A 20775-nucleotide genomic window follows, 5' to 3' on the forward strand; every position below is an offset into this window, starting at 1 on the left:
CAGGAGACAAAAGAGTCATGGGTTCCATCCCTGGTTCGGGAAGATCCCCTGGAGGAGGAAATGGCAACCCACTCCAGTATTCTTGCCTGGAAAATCCTATGGACAGAGGAGCCTGGTGGGCTACAGTCCATAGAGTTACAAAGAGTCAGACACGACTGAGCATGTAGGCCCACACAATACTTTAGCAAACCTTTCCATAAAGTTGCTTTGATGTTTAAAAACTTATACCTTTCATCTATCACCCTACCATTGTTTTTCTTTTATACATCTTTCTAACTTCCAGAAAACAATAACAACAACAAAACACCTCAGAAGAGTTGGAGGTTGGGGAGGCTAGCAGCTAAACTCTCCCTGAGATCGTTACTTATCTACCCTAAGATCATGCATCTGAGCTTGATTGTCAGAGATTGTGTATTTTACTCAGTTTGTAGATTATAAATGGAAACGGGGACTAATAGTTTTCGAATATACCACAAGACTGATACCATTTTCTCACACAGTCTTCACGATTATCCCATAAAGAAGACAGTGGGAAGGGACAGAAAGAAGAGAAGCCAAAGCAAGCTTTCAGGAACACAGTGGACAAGAAGGAAGCAGAATGCAGTCTGATTTCAAAGCCAAGCTCCGCATCCCGCTTCGCATCCTTGGATGTAGTCGCCTGCTCTGGACGTTGTCTCCCTTCGCATTCTTGTTCCTGCACAGACTCAGGCAAGGCGACAATGTGTTGTGCCAAGGTATCCGGGAGGAGGCCCACTGCTCGCGTTACAGCCTAGATTCCACCCAGCCTCTCAGCTGTGGACACAGAGCAGCCCAGGTGGTTGGTTTTAACCCACAGGTGACGGGAGGCAGGAAATGACAGAAAGCTCGTTGGCACCGCCCACCCCGGAAGCAGAGCTGCTCTGATTGGACTTTGCTGGGCCCGGCTGGCCAATGGTGAGGCGGTGGCAAGTTCCCGGAAGTAGCGGCGCCGGCGGAGGCTGGGGCTTACGCGGCTCACTCGCTAGGCGATTAGTCCGCCAAGGTTGACCGACGCTATGAGCTGCTTCGAGGGTCAGATGGCAGAGTATCCAACCATCTCCATAGACCGCTTCGACAGGGAGAACCTGAGGGCCCGTGCCTACTTCCTGTCCCACTGCCACAAAGGTGAGTGAGCGCAGCGCGTCGCCTCCTCCCGGGGACCCGGGCTACGCGGGATCGGGCCCCTGGAGGAGGTCACCCATGTCTGGAGAGAGGGAAGGCGAGGGTCTTGCAGGAGGGAGTGCAGGCTTTGGGAGACTATGCGAGAAACTAGCTTGGACCTTGTCCAGCCGAGCTCTTCAGTCTATCCGAGGCTTTATCTTCTCATCCCTCATACTGCGGGATAGAACAGCAACTACCAGTTGCCACTGACCCACGCCACTTTGATCTGCCACAACTGTTCGGTTCTTTTGAAAGCTCTCCCAGTGCCCAGTAATCAGAGGTTGACGGGTATTACTTAGTTCTTCCCCCACATCCTCGGGATTATGCCATACAGTTCAGTTTAGTCGCTCAGTCGTGACCGACTCTTTGCGACCCCATGGACTGCAGCATGCCAAGCTTCCCTGTCCATCACCAACTCCTGGAGCTTGTTCAAACTCATGTCCATCGAGTCGGTGATGCCATCCAACCATCCCATCCGCTGTCGTCCTCTTCTCCTCTTGCCTTCAATCTTTCCCATCATCAGGGTCTTTTCCAATGAGTCAGTTCTAAGCATCAGGTGGCCAAAGTATTGGTGCTTCAACTTCAGCAACAGTCCTTCCAATGAATATTCAGGACTGATTTCCTTTAGAATGGACTGATTGGATATCCTTGCAGTCCAAGGGACTCTCAAGAGTCTTCTCCAGCACCACAGTTCAGAAGCATCAATTTTTCTGTGCTTAGCTTTCTTTATAGTCCAACTCTCACATCCATACAGGACTACTGGAAAAACCATAGCTTTGACTGGACAGACCTTTCTCGGCAAAGTAATGTCTCTGCTTTTTAACATGCTGTCTAGGTTTGTCATAGCTTTTCTTCCGAGGAGAAGCGTCTTGTGCCATACTCCTACACACAGATAAGCAAGCATGCAGGCACTGAAAAGTCCTGTCTGTAAGCTCAACGAAGTGCAAGCTCCCCTCCCTTATAGATGTTCTCTCTAGAGGTGGGATGCAGGTTTCTTTTCTAGAGGGCCAGGTCAGGCAACTAGAATACAAATGTTTCACAGCTGGAAGCTGTTAGGAATTAAGCCTGGCATCACCCTCTAACCATAGGGTCCCAAGGCTAACTGCTCCAGGCAAGGCTGGAGCATCTCTAAAACGTTTTAGCCAGTCTCCAGGGCTGAGGTACCTGCTGATTTCACAACCACTTTCCATTTTAACATCTGACATACTGACTGATAGGTCACTAACTTTACCTATGAAAACAGGCTCCATATTCATTGTGCTAATTAGCACAGCCTTGGGCATTGACCAGAGATGAAGCTTAACTAGAGCGGTCTGGAAGCTGCCTCTTGAGTGTGGACTTCCAGAGTAGCTTAAGTAGGATCCGCAACCCTATTTTGAGGAGTGACTCAGATACTTATTCATGTACAAACCACACCGTGTGATATTAAAGTAAACTGCAAATACCAAAACTTGCCTCTCGTCGTGCGGTTGGTGTGAAGACCAGCTGTTGTCTTGTGTGTGGAATCAGTCACTTTAAGGTAGTGTAAATTGATGAAATTTCTGCTTTGGGGAAATGCCTCTGCTTTCCAGCTCTCAGCTCCTTTTTTTTTTTTCCTCTCTTTAATGAGAAAAATCTGGACCTCCTTTTTCCTGATTCACTGAAGAGCATAGGAGCCTCTGTACAGTCTTTCTGTGACTTGATAACATTTCTGTTTTTGCCTTGTTTTTCATTGGGAATTTACTGCTGGGTGAGAATATTTTTACCCTTTCTGTTGAGTCTCCACAGGAGGTGTCTGAACTCACATGTGGTGGCCACAATGAAAGAATGGATTCAGGGCTTGGCTTTCATATTTTGCAGTAGTGAGTTTGGAGAAAGAGTTCATATTCATCTAACGGAATTTGTGTGTTTGCTTGTTTTTGTATTTATATGTGTATTTATATTTTTACTTATTTTTTTAAATTGAGGAATAGTTGTGAAATCATCATCATTAATTTGTACATTAACGAAGACTCTCCTGTCCAGCACTTTATAATAACTTTTCCTGTTCTCTGATCCCATGTGGGTCTGTTTTCCCAATAAGGATGTAGACTCATCAAGGGCAAGAACTCTCCTTCTGCTTTCTGAGGTTTGCCACATTGCCCACTGGTGGTTTATGGGAAACAGATTTCTTTGGATGTGTTATGCAGTGACTTGTACACCACACCCCCCAAACCCAAATTCAGATACTGAGTCCCTAACTCCCAGTGTGACTGCATTTGGAAAAGGGACTTTTAGGAGGTGATTAACTCCACTGTTCTGGAAAATTCCATGGACAGAGGAGCCTGGTGGGCTACACTGAATGGGGTCGCAAAGAGTCAGACACAAATGAGTAAATAACACCTGAAGGTTAAATGAGATTGTAAGGGTGAGGTTCTAATTTGATAGGATTGGTGGCCTTAGAAGAAAAGGAGGAGAGCTCACTCCCTCCATTTGCACAGTGAAGAAAGGTGTGAGCACATAGCAAGAACATGGCTGTTTGTAAGGCAGGAGGAGAGGCATCCCCAGAAACCAGTCTTGTCACCTTAATCTTGAACTTTTGCTGCCAGCAGTGCTAGAAATGCATTTCTGTTTAAGCCACACAGACTCTGATATTTTGTTACTGCAGTCTGAGCTGAGGGACACAGGATGTCTGACAAGATCTATGGCCTCTTGTTAACACATGCACATACACTCTTAGCATCACATCTTGATGAAAGTTAAGGTGGGCCATGGACCTGCTTGACGCTTGCTTATGGCCCATCTGGAATCCAGTGCTGTGCTCAGGGCAGACTTGACTAAGCACCAGTGAGGCCTGGAGGACAAGAGGGGACCCATAGCCTTAAGACAGTGGCCCAGAGCCGGGGAGGACCCCTTCTGGAGACAACTTAAGATAATTTATTCTGGTCAAGGAGAACAAAAAAGGCCCTGGAAGAGAGACTCTGGGTGCAGTCCTTGTTGTTGTTGAGTCACTCAGTCGCGTCCAACTATTGTGACCCCATGGACTGTAGCCCACCAGGCTCCTCTGTCCATAGGATTTCCCAGGCAAGAACACTGAAGTGGGTTTCCATTTCCTCCTCCAGGGAATCTTCCTGACTCAGGGGTCAAACCTGGGTCTCCTGCACTGCATGCAGATTTTTTACCACTGAGCCACTAGCATCACAAAGTAAAGGCATCCAGGTTCCCTTGACTACCCATGAGGAAGGAGCCTGGGGTGGTGGGCTGGACTGTCTTGATGGAACAGGGTGCTGCCCACTGAATTGGTTTGGGAACATGGAGCAGAGTCCTGAGTCAGCCTTCTATTTGTCATGACTCAAACAGTTTAGAAACTACATAACAGAGAGTCCTGCTCTGGGATGTGCTCATTGTCCTGAAAAGCCTGGACCAGCAGTGACGTGAAGAGATGCACCCTCTGAGGGGGCAGGTGGACTGTCCTGTAGAGGCATGTGTTTGGTCAGTGTCGGCCACGTGAGGTGTGGTGATGGCCTTATTTTCATTAGTTAAGGATCATTACATACAAATTTGAGGATGTGTGTGTTGGTAGTTCAGTTGCTCTGTTGTGTCTGACTCCTTGAGACCCCATGGATTGCATCATGCCAGGCTTCCCTGTCGATCACCAACTCCCAGAGCTTGCTCAAACTCATGTCCATCGAGTCACTGATGCCATTCAACCATCTCATCCTCTGTCGTCCGCTTCTCCTCCTGCCCCCAATCCCTCCCAGTATCAGAGTCTTTTCCAATGAGTCAACTCTTCACATGAGGTGGCCAAAGTACTGGAGTTTCAGTTTTAGCATCATTCCTTGCAAAGAAATCCCAGAGCTGATCTCCTTCAGAATGGACTGGTTGGATTTCCTTGCAGTCCAAGGGACTCTCAAGAGTCTTCTCCAACGCCACAGTTCAAAAGCATCAATTCTTTGGCGCTCAGCCTTCTTCACAGTCCAACTCTCACATCCATACATGACCACAGGAAAAACCATAGCCTTGACTAGACGGACCTTTGTTGGCAAAGTAGTGTCTCTGCTTTTTAATATGCTGTCTAGGTTGGTCATACTTTCTTCCAAGGAGCAAGTGTCTTTTAATTTCATGGCTGCAGTCACCACCTGCAGTGATTTTGGAGCCCAGGAAAATAAAGTCTGTCACTGTTTCCAGTTTCCCCATCTTTTTGCCATGAAATGATAGGACTGGGTGCCATGATCTTAGTTTTTTGAATGTTGAGTTTTAAGCCAACTTTTTCACTCTCTTCTTTCACTTTCATCAAGAGACTCTTTAGTTCTTTGCTTTCTGCCATACGGATGGTATCATCTGCATATCTGAGGTTATTGATATTTCTCCCAGCAGTCTTAATTCCAGCTTGTGCTTCATCCAGCCTGGCATTTTGCATGATGTACTCTGCATATAAGTTAAATAAGCAGGGTGACAATATACAGCATTGATGTACTCCTTTCCCAATTTGGAACCAGTCTGTTGTTCCATATTCAGTTCTAACTGTTGCTTTTTGACCTGCGTACAGATTTCTCAGGAAGCAGGTAAGATGATCTCATATTCCCATCTCTTTAAGAATTTTCCAGTTTGTTGTGATCCACACAACAAAGGCTTTGATATAGTCAATAAAGCAGAAGTAGATGTTTTTCTGGAACTCTCTTGCTGTTTTGATGATCCAGTGGATGTTGGCAATTTGATCTCTGGTTCCTCTGCCTTTTCTAAAACCAGCTTGAACATCTGGAAGTTCACGGTTCATGTACTGTTGAAGCCTGGCTTGGAGAAGTTTGAGCAATACTTTGCTAGTGTGTGAGATGAGTGCAATTGTGGGGTAGTTTGAACATCCTTTGGCATTGTCTTTCTTTGGAATTGGAATGAAAACTGACCTTTTCCAGTGTTGGTAGTGAATAGGGTAATTAGATATTTGTCTTGTGGGTTATTGCCACGCTATTTAACATTGTCTCCCCAACAACCAAGCTTGACTGTCTTTGCTTTCATCAGGGGTGATAATGGGCAGTGTTTACATAAATGCAAATGAAAGTCAGTTTTGGTAAATGATTTGAGGAGGGAATAACTTTCAAAATAACCAACTTAGTTATAGTTTTAAGTAAAATTAATTTCCAGCAGCATTTATGTATTAACCTTAAAAGAGCTGAAAAAAAAGTTATATAGAGAGAATACTTTTGTTTTAATTAGCTTTAAACTTACTAAACTTATTATCAGCTTTTAGAAAACTTATAATGAAGGTTGTTAATTTGTGGTTAGACAGCAATTTTATGGCTGAATAATATCCTTCGTGCATGTAAACCACAGTTTTCTTTATACATTCATCCACTGATGGACACTTAGGTTGTTTCCATGTCTTGGCTGTTGTAAATAACAGTGCAATGAACCTGGGGTGCAGATGCCTTTCTTCAGATAAATACACAGATTTGGAATTGCCAGATCATATGATAGTTCTATATTTTAATTTTTTGAGGAAATTCCATATTGTTTTCTATAAAATGGGCTGCACTAATTTACATTCCCACCAACAGTGCACAAGGGCTTCCATTTCTCTACATCCTTTTCAACATTTGTTATTTTTCTTTTTGATAATAACCATTCTAATGGGTATGAGGTAATATCTTATACTGGGTTTGATTTACATTTCACTGGTGATTAGTGCGGAGAAGGCAATGGCACCCCACTTCAGTACTCTTGCCTGGAAAATCCCATGGACAGAGGAGCCTGGTGGGCTGCAGTCCATGGGGTCGCTAAGAGTCAGACACGACTCAACGACTTCACTTTCACTTTTCACTTTCATGCATTGGAGAAGGAAATGGCAACCCACTCCAGTGTTCTTGCCTGGAGAATCCCAGGGACGGGGGAGCCTGGTGGGCTGCTGTCTATGGGGTCACACAGAGTCGGACACGACTGAAGCGACTTAGCAGCAGCAGCAGGTGATTAGTGATGTGGAACATCTTTTGATGTGCCTGTTGACCATCTGTATGTCTTAGGGAAAATGTATATTTAGATCTGCCCATTAAAAAAAATCACTTTGTATTGATCATTTGTTTATTTTTGCTTTTGGTATCAGATTAAAAAAAATCATCATCAAGACCCATATCAAGTAGCTTACTGCCTGTGTTTTCATCTAGAAATTTTATAGTTTCAGATCTTACATTCAAGTCTTTAATCTGTTTTGAGTTAATTCTTATGTATAGTATAAGATAGTGGTTAGGTTTCATTCTGAGCATAGCAACAAAGACCCAGCACAGCCAAAAATAAAAAAGTAAAGATTTTATATATATATATATATATATATATATATAAACAACAATGGATTTGGGAGTAATTAGTCTTAAATTTTGGAGAAGGCAATGGCACCCCACTCTACCAGTACTCTTGCCTGGAAAATCCCATGGATGGAGGAGCCTGGTGGGCTGCAGTCCATGGGGTCGCTAAGAGTCGGACACAACTGAGCGACTTCCCTTTCACTTTTCACTTTCATTCATTGGAGAAGGAAATGGCAACTCACTCCAGTGTTCTTGCCTGGAGAATCCCAAGGACGGGGGAGCCTGGTGGGCTTCTGTCTCTGGGGTCGCACAGAGTCGGACACGACTGAAGCGACTTAGCAGCAGCAGCAGCAGTCTTAAATTTTGAGGTGGGCGTGGTAACCCACTCCAGTATTCTTGCCTGGAGAATTCCATGGACAGGGAAGCATGCTGGCTACAGTCCATGGGGTCACAGAGAGTCGGACACAAATGCGTGCCTAACATTTTCACTTTTTATCATAAATTGACACTATATATGTGGGTTTATTTCTGGGCTTATTATTGTTTTGTTGATCTATCTATGTGTTTTTATGCCAGTACCATACTGTTTTAATTACTATAGCTTTGAAATACATTTTGTAATCAGAAAACATATCTCCAGTTTTGTTTTTTCAAGACTACTTTGGCTATTTGGAGTCTTTTGTGGTTCTATACAAATTTTATGATTATTCGAACTTTTTATATGGATAATGTCAATGGAATTTTGATATTGGTTACATTGAGCCTGTTGATTGCTTTGTGTGGTATGGACAATTTAACAATATTGATTCTTTCAGTCTATGAACATGGAATAGCTTTCTATTTGTGTCATCTTCGATTTGTTTTATTAATGTCTTATAGTTTTAAATATACAAGCCTTCATTTCCTTGGTTAAGTTTATTCTTAGGCATTTTATTCTTTTTGATGTAGTTGTGAATGTTTGCTGAGAGATTGTTACATATGGCTTTATTATATTAAGATATGTTCCATCTGTACCTGGTTTATTGAGATTTTTTGTCATAAATGTATATTGAGTTTTGTCCAGTGCTTTTGTGCATCTGTTGAGATGATTATATGATTTTTATCCTTCATTTTTTTAATGAGAGTATCACATTGATTGATTTGTGGATGTTGAACCAAGTTTGCATCCCTGGAATAAATCCCACGTAACCATGATATATGATCCTTTTAATATATTGTTGAATTCTGTTTGCTAATATTTTGTTGAGGATTTTTTAGTCTATGTACACCAGGGATATTGGGCTGTATTTTCTTTTTTTGTGTGTGGTGTCCTTGTCTGGTTTTAGTATCAGGGTAATACTAGCTTCATAAAATGAGTTCTTTGAATGTTTGTAGAATTCAGCAGCAAAGTCATCAGGTCTGGGACTTTTGTTTGTTGGATTTTTTAAAATTACTGATATTAGAAAGGATATTTGATATCCTTACTAGTAATCAGTCTGCTCAGACTTTCTGTTTCATCATGATTGAGTCCTTCTAGGTTGTATGTTTCTAAGACTATCAATTTCTTCTAGGCCGTCTGCTTTGTTGGTGTATAATTGTTCATAATAGTCTCTTACTCTTTCTTTTCTGTGGCAACAGTTGTAATAACTCTTCTTTTATTTCTGATTTTATTCATTTGAGTCCTATGTGTCTCTCTCTTTTTTGTTGGTGAGTCTAGCAAAGACTCGCCAATTTTGTTTATCTTTTTAAAGAACCAGCTGTTATTGATTTTTCTCTGTTGCCTTTTTAGTCTCTATTTCTTTGTTTTTGTTCTAATTTTTGTTATTTCCTTCCTTCTAATAGTTTTGGGCTTTGTTATTTTTCTAGTTCCTTAAAGTGTAAAATTAGGTTGATTTTTCTTATTTTTTGAGGTAGAGATTTATCACTTGCATTTCCCCCTTAGAACTGTTTTTGTGCATCCCACATATTTTGGTATGTTTTATTTCCATTTTCATTTGTTTCAAGGTATTTTGGAATTTCTCTTTTGATTTCTTCTTTGGCCCATTGGTTGTTCAGTAGTGTGTTGTTTAATCTCCATATATTTGTGAATTTTCCAGTTTTCTTATAATTAATTTTCTTTCTAGTTTTATACCATTGTAGTTGGAAAAGATGCTTGATATAATTTTAATCTTCTTAAATATATCGAGACTCATTTTGTGGCCTAATATGTGTATGTCTTGGACAGTGTTCCCTGTGCATTTGAGAAGAATGTGTGTTCTATTGCTTTTGCATGGAACGTTCTGTATATATTTGTGAAGTTCATCTACTCTAATGTTTGTTTAAGTCCAGTGTCTCTTTAATGATTTTCAACCCAGCAGTCACAGTTGGCTGAGAAGTTAATGAAACTCTTCTTATTCTGGCCTAAGCCTGAATGGTTTCCTCAAGGATTCCATGGAAGCAAACTTGAATTTCCAGATGGACTAACTTAGTGACTGGAATTGAAGGGGTTAGCGAGAGCATGGTCTGAAGATGGTTGGATTGAAATAAAAGAGAGTAGAGGAAAATGATGGAAGCAGTTCCAAATGAGACCCTGGTCATGCATTCTTCTGTGGGTACTCCAAGTGATTTAGACTCTGCCCTAAAATACAGAGGCTCATTCTCCTTTTAAATGGCTTCTCTTGGCTCAGAGATGGTCAACTTTGGTGGTTTTGTCCTGTTTTCGGTGGATTCTTCACTTGCAGAAGCAAGAGCTCATACAAATCAATGCTCCTATAAAAGTGAAACTCTCATTTATTTTCTCTTAAAAGGAAATCTATAAACAACAGACAACTCAGTTTCCCTGGGTCAAGGAATCCTCTGAAAAAATAATGTATTTATGATATCTGATTCTTTTATGTTTTCAGATCATATGAAAGGATTAAGAGCCCCTAGCTTGAAAAGAAGGTTGGAATGCAGGTAATTTTTTATTGCTATTTATTTGTGTGGGCTTTTTTAAGTAAAGATTTTAATTGAGCTGTAACATCTACATAGGAAAGTACTTACATCATAAGGAAACAGTCTGATGAACTTTCACAAGTAAACACATGTGCAGCTTCTGCCCAGCCTGAGAAACAGAACAGCACTCACCTGGTACAGAACTCTGTCCCTCCCCCACTCAGTCTTTCCCACTCACAGATAACCTGTCTTCTGACTTCTGTCATCATTGTTTAGCTTTTGGTTGTAAAATCAATTCTATCTTATAGATGAGGAAATTGAGGAACCAGAGGGGTTAGATTAGTTGCCCAAGGCCACACAGCTAGTAATGTGGCAGGACCAGGATTCCTACCAGGTTTGTTTGATTTTAAAGCCGGTATATTAGTTATCTATTGCTGTGTAACAAACTACCCACAAGCTCAGTGGCTTAAAATAACCCTAATCATGTATTCTGTCTCTATTCTGTTTCTGAGGGTCAGGAGCTCTGACAGGGCATAGTGGGGATGGCTGGTTTCTGCCTGACTGGGTATTATATGGGGCTGGCATTACGTCGTGGAGGCTTATTCATTCAATGTCTGACACCTGAGTTAGGCAGACTCAAACAGTTGGGGCCCTTTGGGTATCTCCACCTCTAAAAATATCTCTTCAGCATAGTGGTTTCAGGATAGCTGGAGTTTTTAAAGGGAAAAAAAAAGTGTACATCCCAAATGAGAGCTGTGTTAGTTGCTCAATTGTGTCTGACTCAATTTTGCGACCCCCATGGACATAGCCCACCACATTCCTCTGTCCTTGGGATTCTCCAGTCAAGAATACTTCAGTGGGTTGCCAGTTCCTTCTCCAAGGTATCAATCCACCCAGGGATTGAACCTAGGTCTCCTGCATTGCAGGCGAATTCTTGACCATCTGGCCACCTGAGACCTATAAAAGAGATCTAGAGGCAGCCATATTGTCCAGAGATCTAGACTCGGAAGCCCTACAGTATTACTTCCATTACATTCTGTTGGTTCAGATTCAAGGGGAGGTCAACACAGACCCCTCCTGTCAGTGGAAGTTCCATGACCATTTTGTTAAGAAGGCCGTGTGTAGTTGGGGGGATATATGGTTAACATGGCCGTCTTTGGAAAGTATGATCTGCCATAGACTGCATTCCTAACCTCTAAATTGCAGTGTCCCAACTCTTTGCAACCCCATGGACTAATACAGTCCATGGAATTCTCCAGAGCCAGAATACTGGAGAGGGTAGCCTTTCCCTTCTCCAGCGGATCTTCCCAATTCGGGAATTGAACCGGGGTCTCCTGCATTGAAGGCTGATTCCTTATGGCAGAAAGTGAAGAACTAAAGAGCCTCTTGATGAAAGTGCAAGAAGAGAGTAAAAAAGTTGGCTTACAACTCAACGTTCATAAAACTAAGATCATGGCATCTGGTCCCATCACTTCATGGCAAATAGATGGGGAAACAGTGACAGACTTTATTTTTTTTGGACTCCAAAATCACTGCAGATAGTGACTGCAGCCATGAAATTAAAAGACACTTGCTCCTTGGAAGAGAAGTTATGACCAACCTAGCATATTAAACCTCAGCATATTAAAAAGCAGAGATAGTACTTTGCCAACAAAGGTCCGTCTAGTCAAAGCTATGGTTTTTCCAGTAGTCATGTATGGATGTGAGAGTTGGACCATAAAGAAAGCTGAGTGCCGAAGAATTGATGCTTTTGAACTGTGGTGTTGGAGAAGACTCTTGAGAGTCCTTTGGACAGCAAGGAGATCCAAACAGTCCATCCTAGGCGAAATCAGTCCTGAATATTCATTGGAAGGGGTGATATTGAATCTGAAACTCCAATACTTTGGCCACCTGATGTGAAGAAAGACCCTAATGCTGGGAAAGATTGAAGGCGGGAGGAGAAGAAAACGACAGAGAATGAGATGGTTGGATGGCATCACCGACTCAGTGGACATGAGTTTGAGTAAACTCCAGGAGTTAGTGATGGACAGGGAAGCCTGGCGTACTGCTGTCCATGGGGTCGCAAAGAGTCGGACACAACTGAGCAACTGAACTGAACTGAAACTGGAGTGTTGAAGTTTTAAAGTTTGTCATGAAATTGATTTCTACCAACTAAAAACATAAATGGAATAGATTTGTATGAAGTACAAGGCAGATGTCTTCTGTCCCCTTGCCCCTTCTGCAGAGGTAGTTTACTCACGTATCTCTCCAGACACAGCTGATCCTGTAAAATTCCTGTCTTTAAGATGAGAATGGTGAGGACCAGCCTTTGAGGAGGTCAGAGGGCCCCGTCTGATCTGTCCTCTGCTGCTTGCCTGTCCCTTTACACCATCATGGGACTGAAGTGGTCACTGGACTGTTGGCCTGCTGGGAGCTATTCTAATACGTTTGTGTCAGTGCAGTTTCTGATTTATTCGAGACAACTGACACACATTGAAACATATTTCCTAGTCACCCAGATGGCGGCTCATTTTGAATTGCACTCAAATGACTTTTTTCTTTTGTCTTTTTTCCCCAGCTTGAAGGTTTGCTTATACTGTTCACCTGTTACTAAAGAGTTGTTGTTAACAAGCCCGAAGTACAGGTTTTGGGAGAAACGAATTGTAAGTTTTATTTTTTGAATGATACTAATTCTTTTTTTCAAGTGGAAAATATTTTTTGAGGTGTATTGAACAAAATATTGTCGTTATTCAAAGCCCACTTCCTCACAATGTATTTATCCACAGTAACCACCATGTCAATATTCAGCCTTTGCAATTCATTAGTTTAGAAGAAGTTGACATTTTATTGTTGATTTTTCTTTCTTGTCCCCCAACATGATGACCTAGATGCTTAGTTTTGTCTAATCTCACAAGGTGTCTTTCTGAGTTGCATTTTAATGCTTTAAAGTGTAAACTGTTTATTGACAGAACTAATAAACCTTTTATTTAGATCATGGAATAGATTAGGAAAAATAATAAGAAAAATAAACATAACATTATTTATAATAAAGAACCGAAATAAAAGTAGAATGGATAATTTTGAATCTGGCCAAATAAAATGGATAGCTCCAATAGAAAGTTATAGTAAAGGGGAGAAAAACAAAGCATGGTATGAAAATGTGAAGATGGCAGGCAAGGTTATGTCATAACAGTAATTGCTCTAAATATAAATGGATTTATTTCAACTTTTGATCAGAAGACAAATTCTTGATTTAGGTTAAAAAAAATAGATCCCCAAGTTTTGGTCTACAAGACACATAGATAACACTAAAGGAAAAGTTCAGGTTGAAGTGGGAGAAAAAAAAAAGGGGGAAAGATATATTGAAAAGTAGAAACTAAAAATGCCAGGGTAGCAACTATTATATCACGCAGAGAGTTGAAGGCAAAAAAAATATCATTAATTTCAAAGACTGTGTTTTTACTATTCAAAGGGACAACCTCTTAAAAGTATCAAGAAGATGCCACTTTGTGGTTGGGGAACTAAGATCCTGCAAGCTGCAAAGTGCAGCCAAAAAAAGAGAGAAAAGATATCAACATATATGCAACTAACAAAATAGCTTCAAACCAGATATAGTAGTCCCTGATGACTCAGTGATTGATCAGAGAAACAACCACAATGAGTAGATAGAATTAGGGGTTGTTATATGGATTAAACCATCAATAATTAGGGGAGCTAGCAGAGAGTTCCAGAGAAGGCAATGGCACCCCACTCCAGTACACTTGCCTGGAAAACCCCATGGACGGAGGAGCCTGGTGGGCTGCAGTCCATGGGGTTGCGGAGAGTCAGACACGACTGAGTGACTTGACTTTCACTTTTCACTTTCATGCATTGGAGAAGGAAATGGCAACCCACTCCAGTGTTCTTGCCTGGAGAATCCCAGGGACGGGGGAGCCTGGTGGGCTGCCGTCTATGGGGTCGCACAGAGTCGGACACAACTGAAGCGACTTAGCAGCAGCAGCAGCAGCAGAGAGTTCTGAACAAGAGTCTGTTTGATGTCTGACTGCTGGCAACTTTCAGCTCCCATGTCCACCTTTCCCTTCTGCCCTACCTGTGTGCAAACTGATTTTTAAAAAAGTTTACACCTTCCTTGGCACCTACATGGCATTCCAAGATGCAATCCCAGGCCCACCCTGTAACCACAGTAAAAACCAGGACCACTCACTCCCATTTTCTCAGGCCACACAAGCCACTTTGTCCCTGCCTGGGTTCTACCCTACCTACCATAGAAAATAAACTACCACAGAAAATAAAAAGGAAGATGAATAAAAGTAAAAGCTGGTCTGTAGAGAAATAAACTTCTGCCAAGACTGAAAAAAACAAAGATGCATATAAAAATAACAAATGATATAAAGGAAAATAACTTAATGAACAGCAGTGCCTTGTTTTGAAAATTAATATAGTATATTTGATAATTTAGCTAGAGTGGATAAATACCAGGAAAAGTAGGAAAATCCCAAATTGGGGCAAGAAAAGTAGACAACTTGAATAAAGAAGTAACCATCAAAGACATTAAAGCAGTTTTCAAAGATCTCTTCTTCAAAAAAAGCCTCGGGCCCAGATGGTTTTATCTTGCCTTTTGCCAAATATTCGAAGAACAAATAATCCCTACTGTAGGAAAGAATAAAAAGATAAGCTGCTCAACCTCACTGTCAAATGGATAATGATAATACATGGGGAAAAAAGGCCATTTCTATATGAGCACATTTGAACATCCTAATACTGAATCTAACAGTATTAAAAAAATAGTACATCATGAATACTGTGTGTTTAATCCAAAAATGAAAGTTATTTTCACACCTGAACCTCACTGAAGGTATTATGACATCAGTGGACTAAAAAGATGAAAAATTATCTTCATTCATCAACTACTTACTGAATGCCTCTCTGTGCTGGTTGCCATTCTATAAAGTGTGCGGATAGCTTCTTGAATCTGTGAATTAGGCCAACACATCACAGACTGATGGCAGACTGTGTTCTGCAGCAGAAAATCTACAAAGAACATGTGACTACATGTTGTACAAAGACTCAAGTTCAATGGGAATGGGAGGGTTGGGGAGGTGAAGGGGGGAAATTGAATTCATAGTAGAAATGCTGTGTCAGAGGATGTACAGGTTTGTAAGGCATCCAATATATATACATATTGCCATATCAACCTCAAGAAAGGTGTAATTTTAACTTTATCATGTTTTCAAGCTGTAAAACTGTTTTTATAGTGAAATCAGAAATTGTTCCACTGAGAGTCTGTAATATCTCTTAGTTCCCTTTCTGTGTTTAGATGGCAAAGGCATATAAAGTCATGAAAGACTGTGTACAATATGATATATACCTGATGTCTTATTTTAATAGGTATCAATTGAAATTGAAACTCCTACCCAGATATCTTTAGTCGATGAAGCATCAGGCGAGGTAACTAAATATTAAATATTGTATTTCTAAATATTGTTATTTAGCATTAAATGATTATCTTTCTCCTTGATTTTGAATGCTCATTTAGCCAGAAATAAAATTTATAGTAAATGAATGAGTTTGTAAGGAAAAAAAAAGTTTGTGATGTATTTATTTTCTACATCTAAGGGACTGAACGTTGCTTCTATCCAATTCTAAGAACAGAATTGCTTCCATTAGTGTCACATGCTAGTTATAGGAGTGCCATAGTAATGGTATGATTACTATGTAGTATGACTGTCACATGTATTAAGTTTATTATAATGTTAGGTATATAAAACAGTGTTTAATGTTTTTGCAGCAAATTTATGTATATTGTGATTTTTTTTTTTCTGAATCATTTTCTTATTCAAGAAAAAGACATGTTCAAGTGGATCTAGTTTATTTTTTTGTCCTTAAATTCAGATGCAGGTACTTTTGTGTTGTGCATTCAAAAAAAATTTTTTTTAATTGTAGCTAGGATTGCAGACCCACCATTTATGTATGTATTTATTTTTACGTCAAATTATACATCGGACTGGGAGGTGTTTTCCTGTCTTACAGCAAATCCAGTTAACATTTGTTACGTAGCCCAATTAGAACCTGCTTTGTTGACACGTTTAAATCTGAAGAGTGTCCTTGGTGGTGTGGCTGTCATGGGACAGGGACGGAGTTTTCACATGTCCTCCCTGGAGGAGATCAGACATTGAAGTACTTTTACAGTAACTGTTCCGAGGGAGAGGGAAGGGATGGCCTGGAACCTTCCTGAATGCCATCCTGAGCTCCGTTAGCTGACACTTTTGGGAGATGCTCTCAGTCGCTGGCGGCCTGTGTTAGTGAGTGGCTTTCTCAGAATTGGACAGCAGGCAGCAGGTGGCCCTCAGTGGTCAGAGTCCTGCCGCCCCACTCTGGTCCTTTCTGTTTCTTCTCACACACTGAAGCTTGTGTGTTTGTCTCCAGCTCCAACCAGTGGGAGAGCCTGTTTTAAAGGGGCCTGGGGAATGAACAATGTGAAACATAACTGGAGGGGTTGCCATGATGGAGCATAGCCGATTAACAATGTTGTGATGGTTTCAGGTGAACAGCGAAAGGACTCAGCCATACATACACATGTATCCATTCTCCCCCAGACTCCCCTCCCATCCAGGCTGCCACATAACGTTGAGCAGAGTTCCCTGTGCTGTACAGCAGGACCTTGTTGGTTATCCATTTTAAATACAGCATTGTGTTGATGTCCATCCAAACTTCCTAACTATCCCTTCCCTTCCCCCCATTCTTCCCCGCTGGTAACTATAAGTTCATTCTTTAAGTCTCTGAGTCTGCTTCTGTTTTGTAAATAAGTTCATTTTTATCATTTCTTTTTAGATCCTGCATGTAAGGGATGTGATATTTCTTCTCCGCCTGACTTCCTCACTCAGTATGACAATCTCTAGGCCCGTCACTTCATTTCTTTCCTCCCAAGAGTGGAAATGCTGTTTTGCATTGGAACTCTACTTTTAACCATTTGTTTTGTGAATGAGGAGTCCACTTGTTTCCAGGATTTGGAGAGTGGGGAAAGGAGCAAGATATTGCACGTTCTTGAGAAGTACTTGTGTACGTTCTACTCAGGAGGGCTTTGTTTAGCTGGGTCCTAATGATAACTTCTATTATTATTTTTTTTTCTTTCTTTTTAGAAGGAAGAGATTGTTGTGACTCTTTTACCTGCTGGTCATTGCCCAGGATCAGTTATGTAAGGGGGATCATTTATTTTACCCATTTATTTTGTGTTGATATGTATTACATTTGTAGAAATAAACTTGTAGGGTCTAGAAAATAACATGTACCAGGAGATTTGCTTCTTGTGATAGCAATTCTTTTAACCTTCATTTCCAGGGTTAAACTAGGGGGGACTGGGGCACAGGTCAAGTTCGAAATGTGGCTTTCTTACAATGGAAGACTTCAGTAGCAATCTTTCCATGGGCTTTGCATTTTCTTGTCATATGGATCTTTTTCTCCATGAGCAGGAGAAAAAGATTTCTCCTGTATACAGTCAAAGGTGCTGATGCATTTTAGGGGACATCTCTTGCAAACTCAGCAATATCTCCACCATGTTATGTTTTCCCTCTTTGGCAAGACATGGCAGCTGAGGGTTCAGTGTGGTTTAACAGTTTGGGAATTACATCAGCACCGTATCACAGCAGCTGCGTTTGGCAGGCAACATGGGCTATGGATTTAGTATATATTTGTATTTAGTATATATTTAGTGGGCTTCCCTGGTAGCTTAGCTGGTAAAGAATTCACCTGCAGGGCTTCCCTGGTGGCTCAGTGGTAAAGAATCTGCCTGCCAATGCAGGGGACACAGGTTCAATCCCCGGTCTGGGAAGATCCCACATGCTGCGGGACAACTAAGCCCATGCACCACGACTACTAAGCCTGTGCTCTGCAACAAGAGAAGTCACCTCAATGAGAAGCCTGCGAACTGAAACTAGAGAAAGCCCATGCAGCAAGGAAGATCCAGCACAGACAAAAACAAATAAATAAAAAAATTATGAGAAAAAAAAAAAAAAAGAATTCACCTATAATGCAGGAGACCCTGGTTTGATTCCTGGGTTGGGAAGATCCCCTGGATAAGGGATAGACTACCCATTCCAGTATTCTTGGGCTTCCCTGGTGGCTCAGATGGTAAAGAATCTGCCTGTCATATGACAGACCTGGGTTCAGTCCCTGGGCTGGGAAGATCCCCTGGAGGAGGGCATGGTAACCCACTCTAGTATTCTTGCCTGGAGAATACCCATGGACAGAGGAGCCTGGAGAGCTACAGTCTATGGGGTCGCAAAGAGTCAGAGATGACTGAGTGACTAAGCACAGCACATATATTTAGTATATGGATTTAGAATAAATTTACTAGAATTTTGTATGAGACTTAGAAGCCACTGAGATCTATTTTCTTTCCAGGTTTTTATTTCAGGGCAACAATGGAACTGTCTTGTACACAGGAGACTTCAGATTGGCTAAAGGAGAAGCTGCCAGAATGGAGCTTCTGCACTCTGGGGGCAGGTACTGGGCTTTGTGGAGTTCTGGAACCTAATGACTGCATTGTTTTAAAGGTTTTATTGTTCATTTCTCCCCACTAAATACCAGGCTTTGTTTCTCTTAGAAATCTAGCTGGATTATAATAATATTTGTAACAGAAAGGCACCTTTTTCCTCTTGAAATGAGGGGATGGTAACATTCCATGTGTTGATCAAGGTGGTAATTACATGAATTGGTCTAAATTCACTGAACTATATATGCAAGAGCTGTATTATTTCATCATATGGAAATCATTTCCCAACAAAGTTGATGTAAGAAAAAAATCCAAATGACAGAACAAACTGTAAAATAACTGAAAGTGTAGGCTTCGTATTTTATTTCCCGTGAAATGAGTCACACCCCTTGTTTGAACTGTTTTCAGAGTGAAAGACATCCAGAGTGTGTACTTAGACACAACTTTCTGCGACCCAAAATACTATCAAATTCCTAGTCGGGTACGTCTCCTTGGAGCACAGCTGTATTTCTTAAGAGGGTGGTTTGGGGTGTAACAGATGGGATGTTAATTGTTCCTGTTGCCGTGGGTGTCTGGGAAGCCCGGGCGTGGAGCAGTGTTAACTGCCTTTGAACCCTCCTGCCCAGGAGGAGTGTCTGCGTGGAATCATGGAGCTGGTCCGAAGCTGGATCTCACGGAGCCGCTACCACGTGGTGTGGCTGAACTGCAAGGCTGCCTATGGTTACGAGTATCTCTTCACCAACCTCAGCGAGGAGTTTGGACTCCAGGTACCTGACGACTCTTTTCTTTTCTGTTGCTCTGAGCTTCCATCCTCCCCTCTCGTCTCCTCCCCTTCCTCATGCCCGCTCCCAGCATCCCCCAGACTGAAAACCATAACAGATGAATGCAGTCTTTAATTATTTAATTTATTTTTGGTTGTGCTGGGTCTTGGTTGCTGTGTGGGGTTTTCTCTAGTTGTGGCAGGCTGGGGCTACTCTTCACTGCGGTGCACGGGCCTCTCCTTGCAGAGGTTCCTCTTGCTGTGGCGCGCAGGCTCCGGGGCACGCAGCCTTCAGTAGTTGTGGCACCTGGGCTCAGCAGTTGTGCTGCACAGGCCCAATAGTTGTGGCGAATGGGCTTAATTGCTCCGTGACATGTGGAATCTTCTTGGATCAGGGATCAAACATGTGTCTCCTGCATTGGCAGGTGGATTCTTCACCACTGAGCCAGCGGGGAAGCCCTGAGCACAGCCTTTGTCATCTTTATTTGCTTCCTCTTGGGAGAATGGACAGTGGGAAGAGCCCTTTGGTGAGAAGTCCCCTAAAGGACGTATTTTTTTCAAAATCGCGGGTCATGAAATTTAGTGTTTGTGACCAGCAATGAGAATACATTTGAACTAGGAAATATCTGAGGGGGTTGCTTACAGTTAAGAGTAATGACTGTCTTGTGAAAATTTACGTCAGGAATCAGACACATGCCTATCTAGACCTTCCTCAAGTTAACCACAGGGCTTTGTCCTGCTAAGTCCATTGCTTACCATTAAGTCAAAAATTCCTTTAATAGCCAAGACCCACTGAACATCATAGCTTAGCCTCATCTACCTGAAATGTGCTCCGAACATAGATTAGCCTACAGTTGGACAAAACCGTCTAACACAAAGCCTATTTTAAATGAAGTGTTGGGAGTCTCGTGTAACTTATTGAATGCTGTAAGTGAAAACCAGAATGGTTGTGTGTTCTGGACATACAACCATTCTGGTTTTCACTTATAGCATACAATAAGTGTGTGAGCTGTTCACCCTCATGATTGCATGCCTGGCCAGGGGCTGCGGCTCTGCCTCTGCCCAGTATCCTGAGAAAGGAGTGTGCCACAAATCGCCAGCTTGGGAAAAGATCACAATTCAAAAAATATTTTTTACTGGAGATCATGGTCAAAAGTGTATGGAGAATACTGTCCTAGGGCACTAAGCCTCTTCCCCTTGAAGGAAACATGTCAGGTTAG

At 41.8% G+C, this 20775-nt stretch overlaps 1 protein-coding gene across 4 annotated transcripts in view; it reads left to right on the plus strand.

Moving 5' to 3' along the window:
- Positions 1–612: 612 nt before the first annotated feature.
- Positions 613–20775, plus strand: part of DCLRE1C (DNA cross-link repair 1C) — a 36273-nt gene continuing 16110 nt past the window's right edge. The window contains exons 1-9 of one of the 4 annotated variants that reach the window (XM_006065997.4): positions 614–1143; positions 10295–10346; positions 12883–12967; positions 15693–15752; positions 17444–17499; positions 18705–18806; positions 19204–19276; positions 19422–19562; positions 19981–20082. In XM_006065997.4, the coding sequence (XP_006066059.3) occupies positions 1035–1143; positions 10295–10346; positions 12883–12967; positions 15693–15752; positions 17444–17499; positions 18705–18806; positions 19204–19276; positions 19422–19562; positions 19981–20082 (780 nt within the window). In that variant the 5' untranslated portion in view covers positions 614–1034. Of the gene's footprint in view, positions 1144–10294; positions 10347–12882; positions 12968–15692; positions 15753–17443; positions 17500–18704; positions 18807–19203; positions 19277–19421; positions 19563–19980; positions 20083–20775 lie in introns of all 4 variants that reach the window. The other 3 variants (XM_006065998.4, XM_006065999.4, XM_044928107.2) reach the window with 3 other exon arrangements.

Source organism: Bubalus bubalis, chromosome 14 (genome assembly GCF_019923935.1).
Source record: "Bubalus bubalis isolate 160015118507 breed Murrah chromosome 14, NDDB_SH_1, whole genome shotgun sequence".
In the NCBI taxonomy this organism is placed as follows: Eukaryota; Metazoa; Chordata; class Mammalia; order Artiodactyla; family Bovidae; genus Bubalus; species Bubalus bubalis.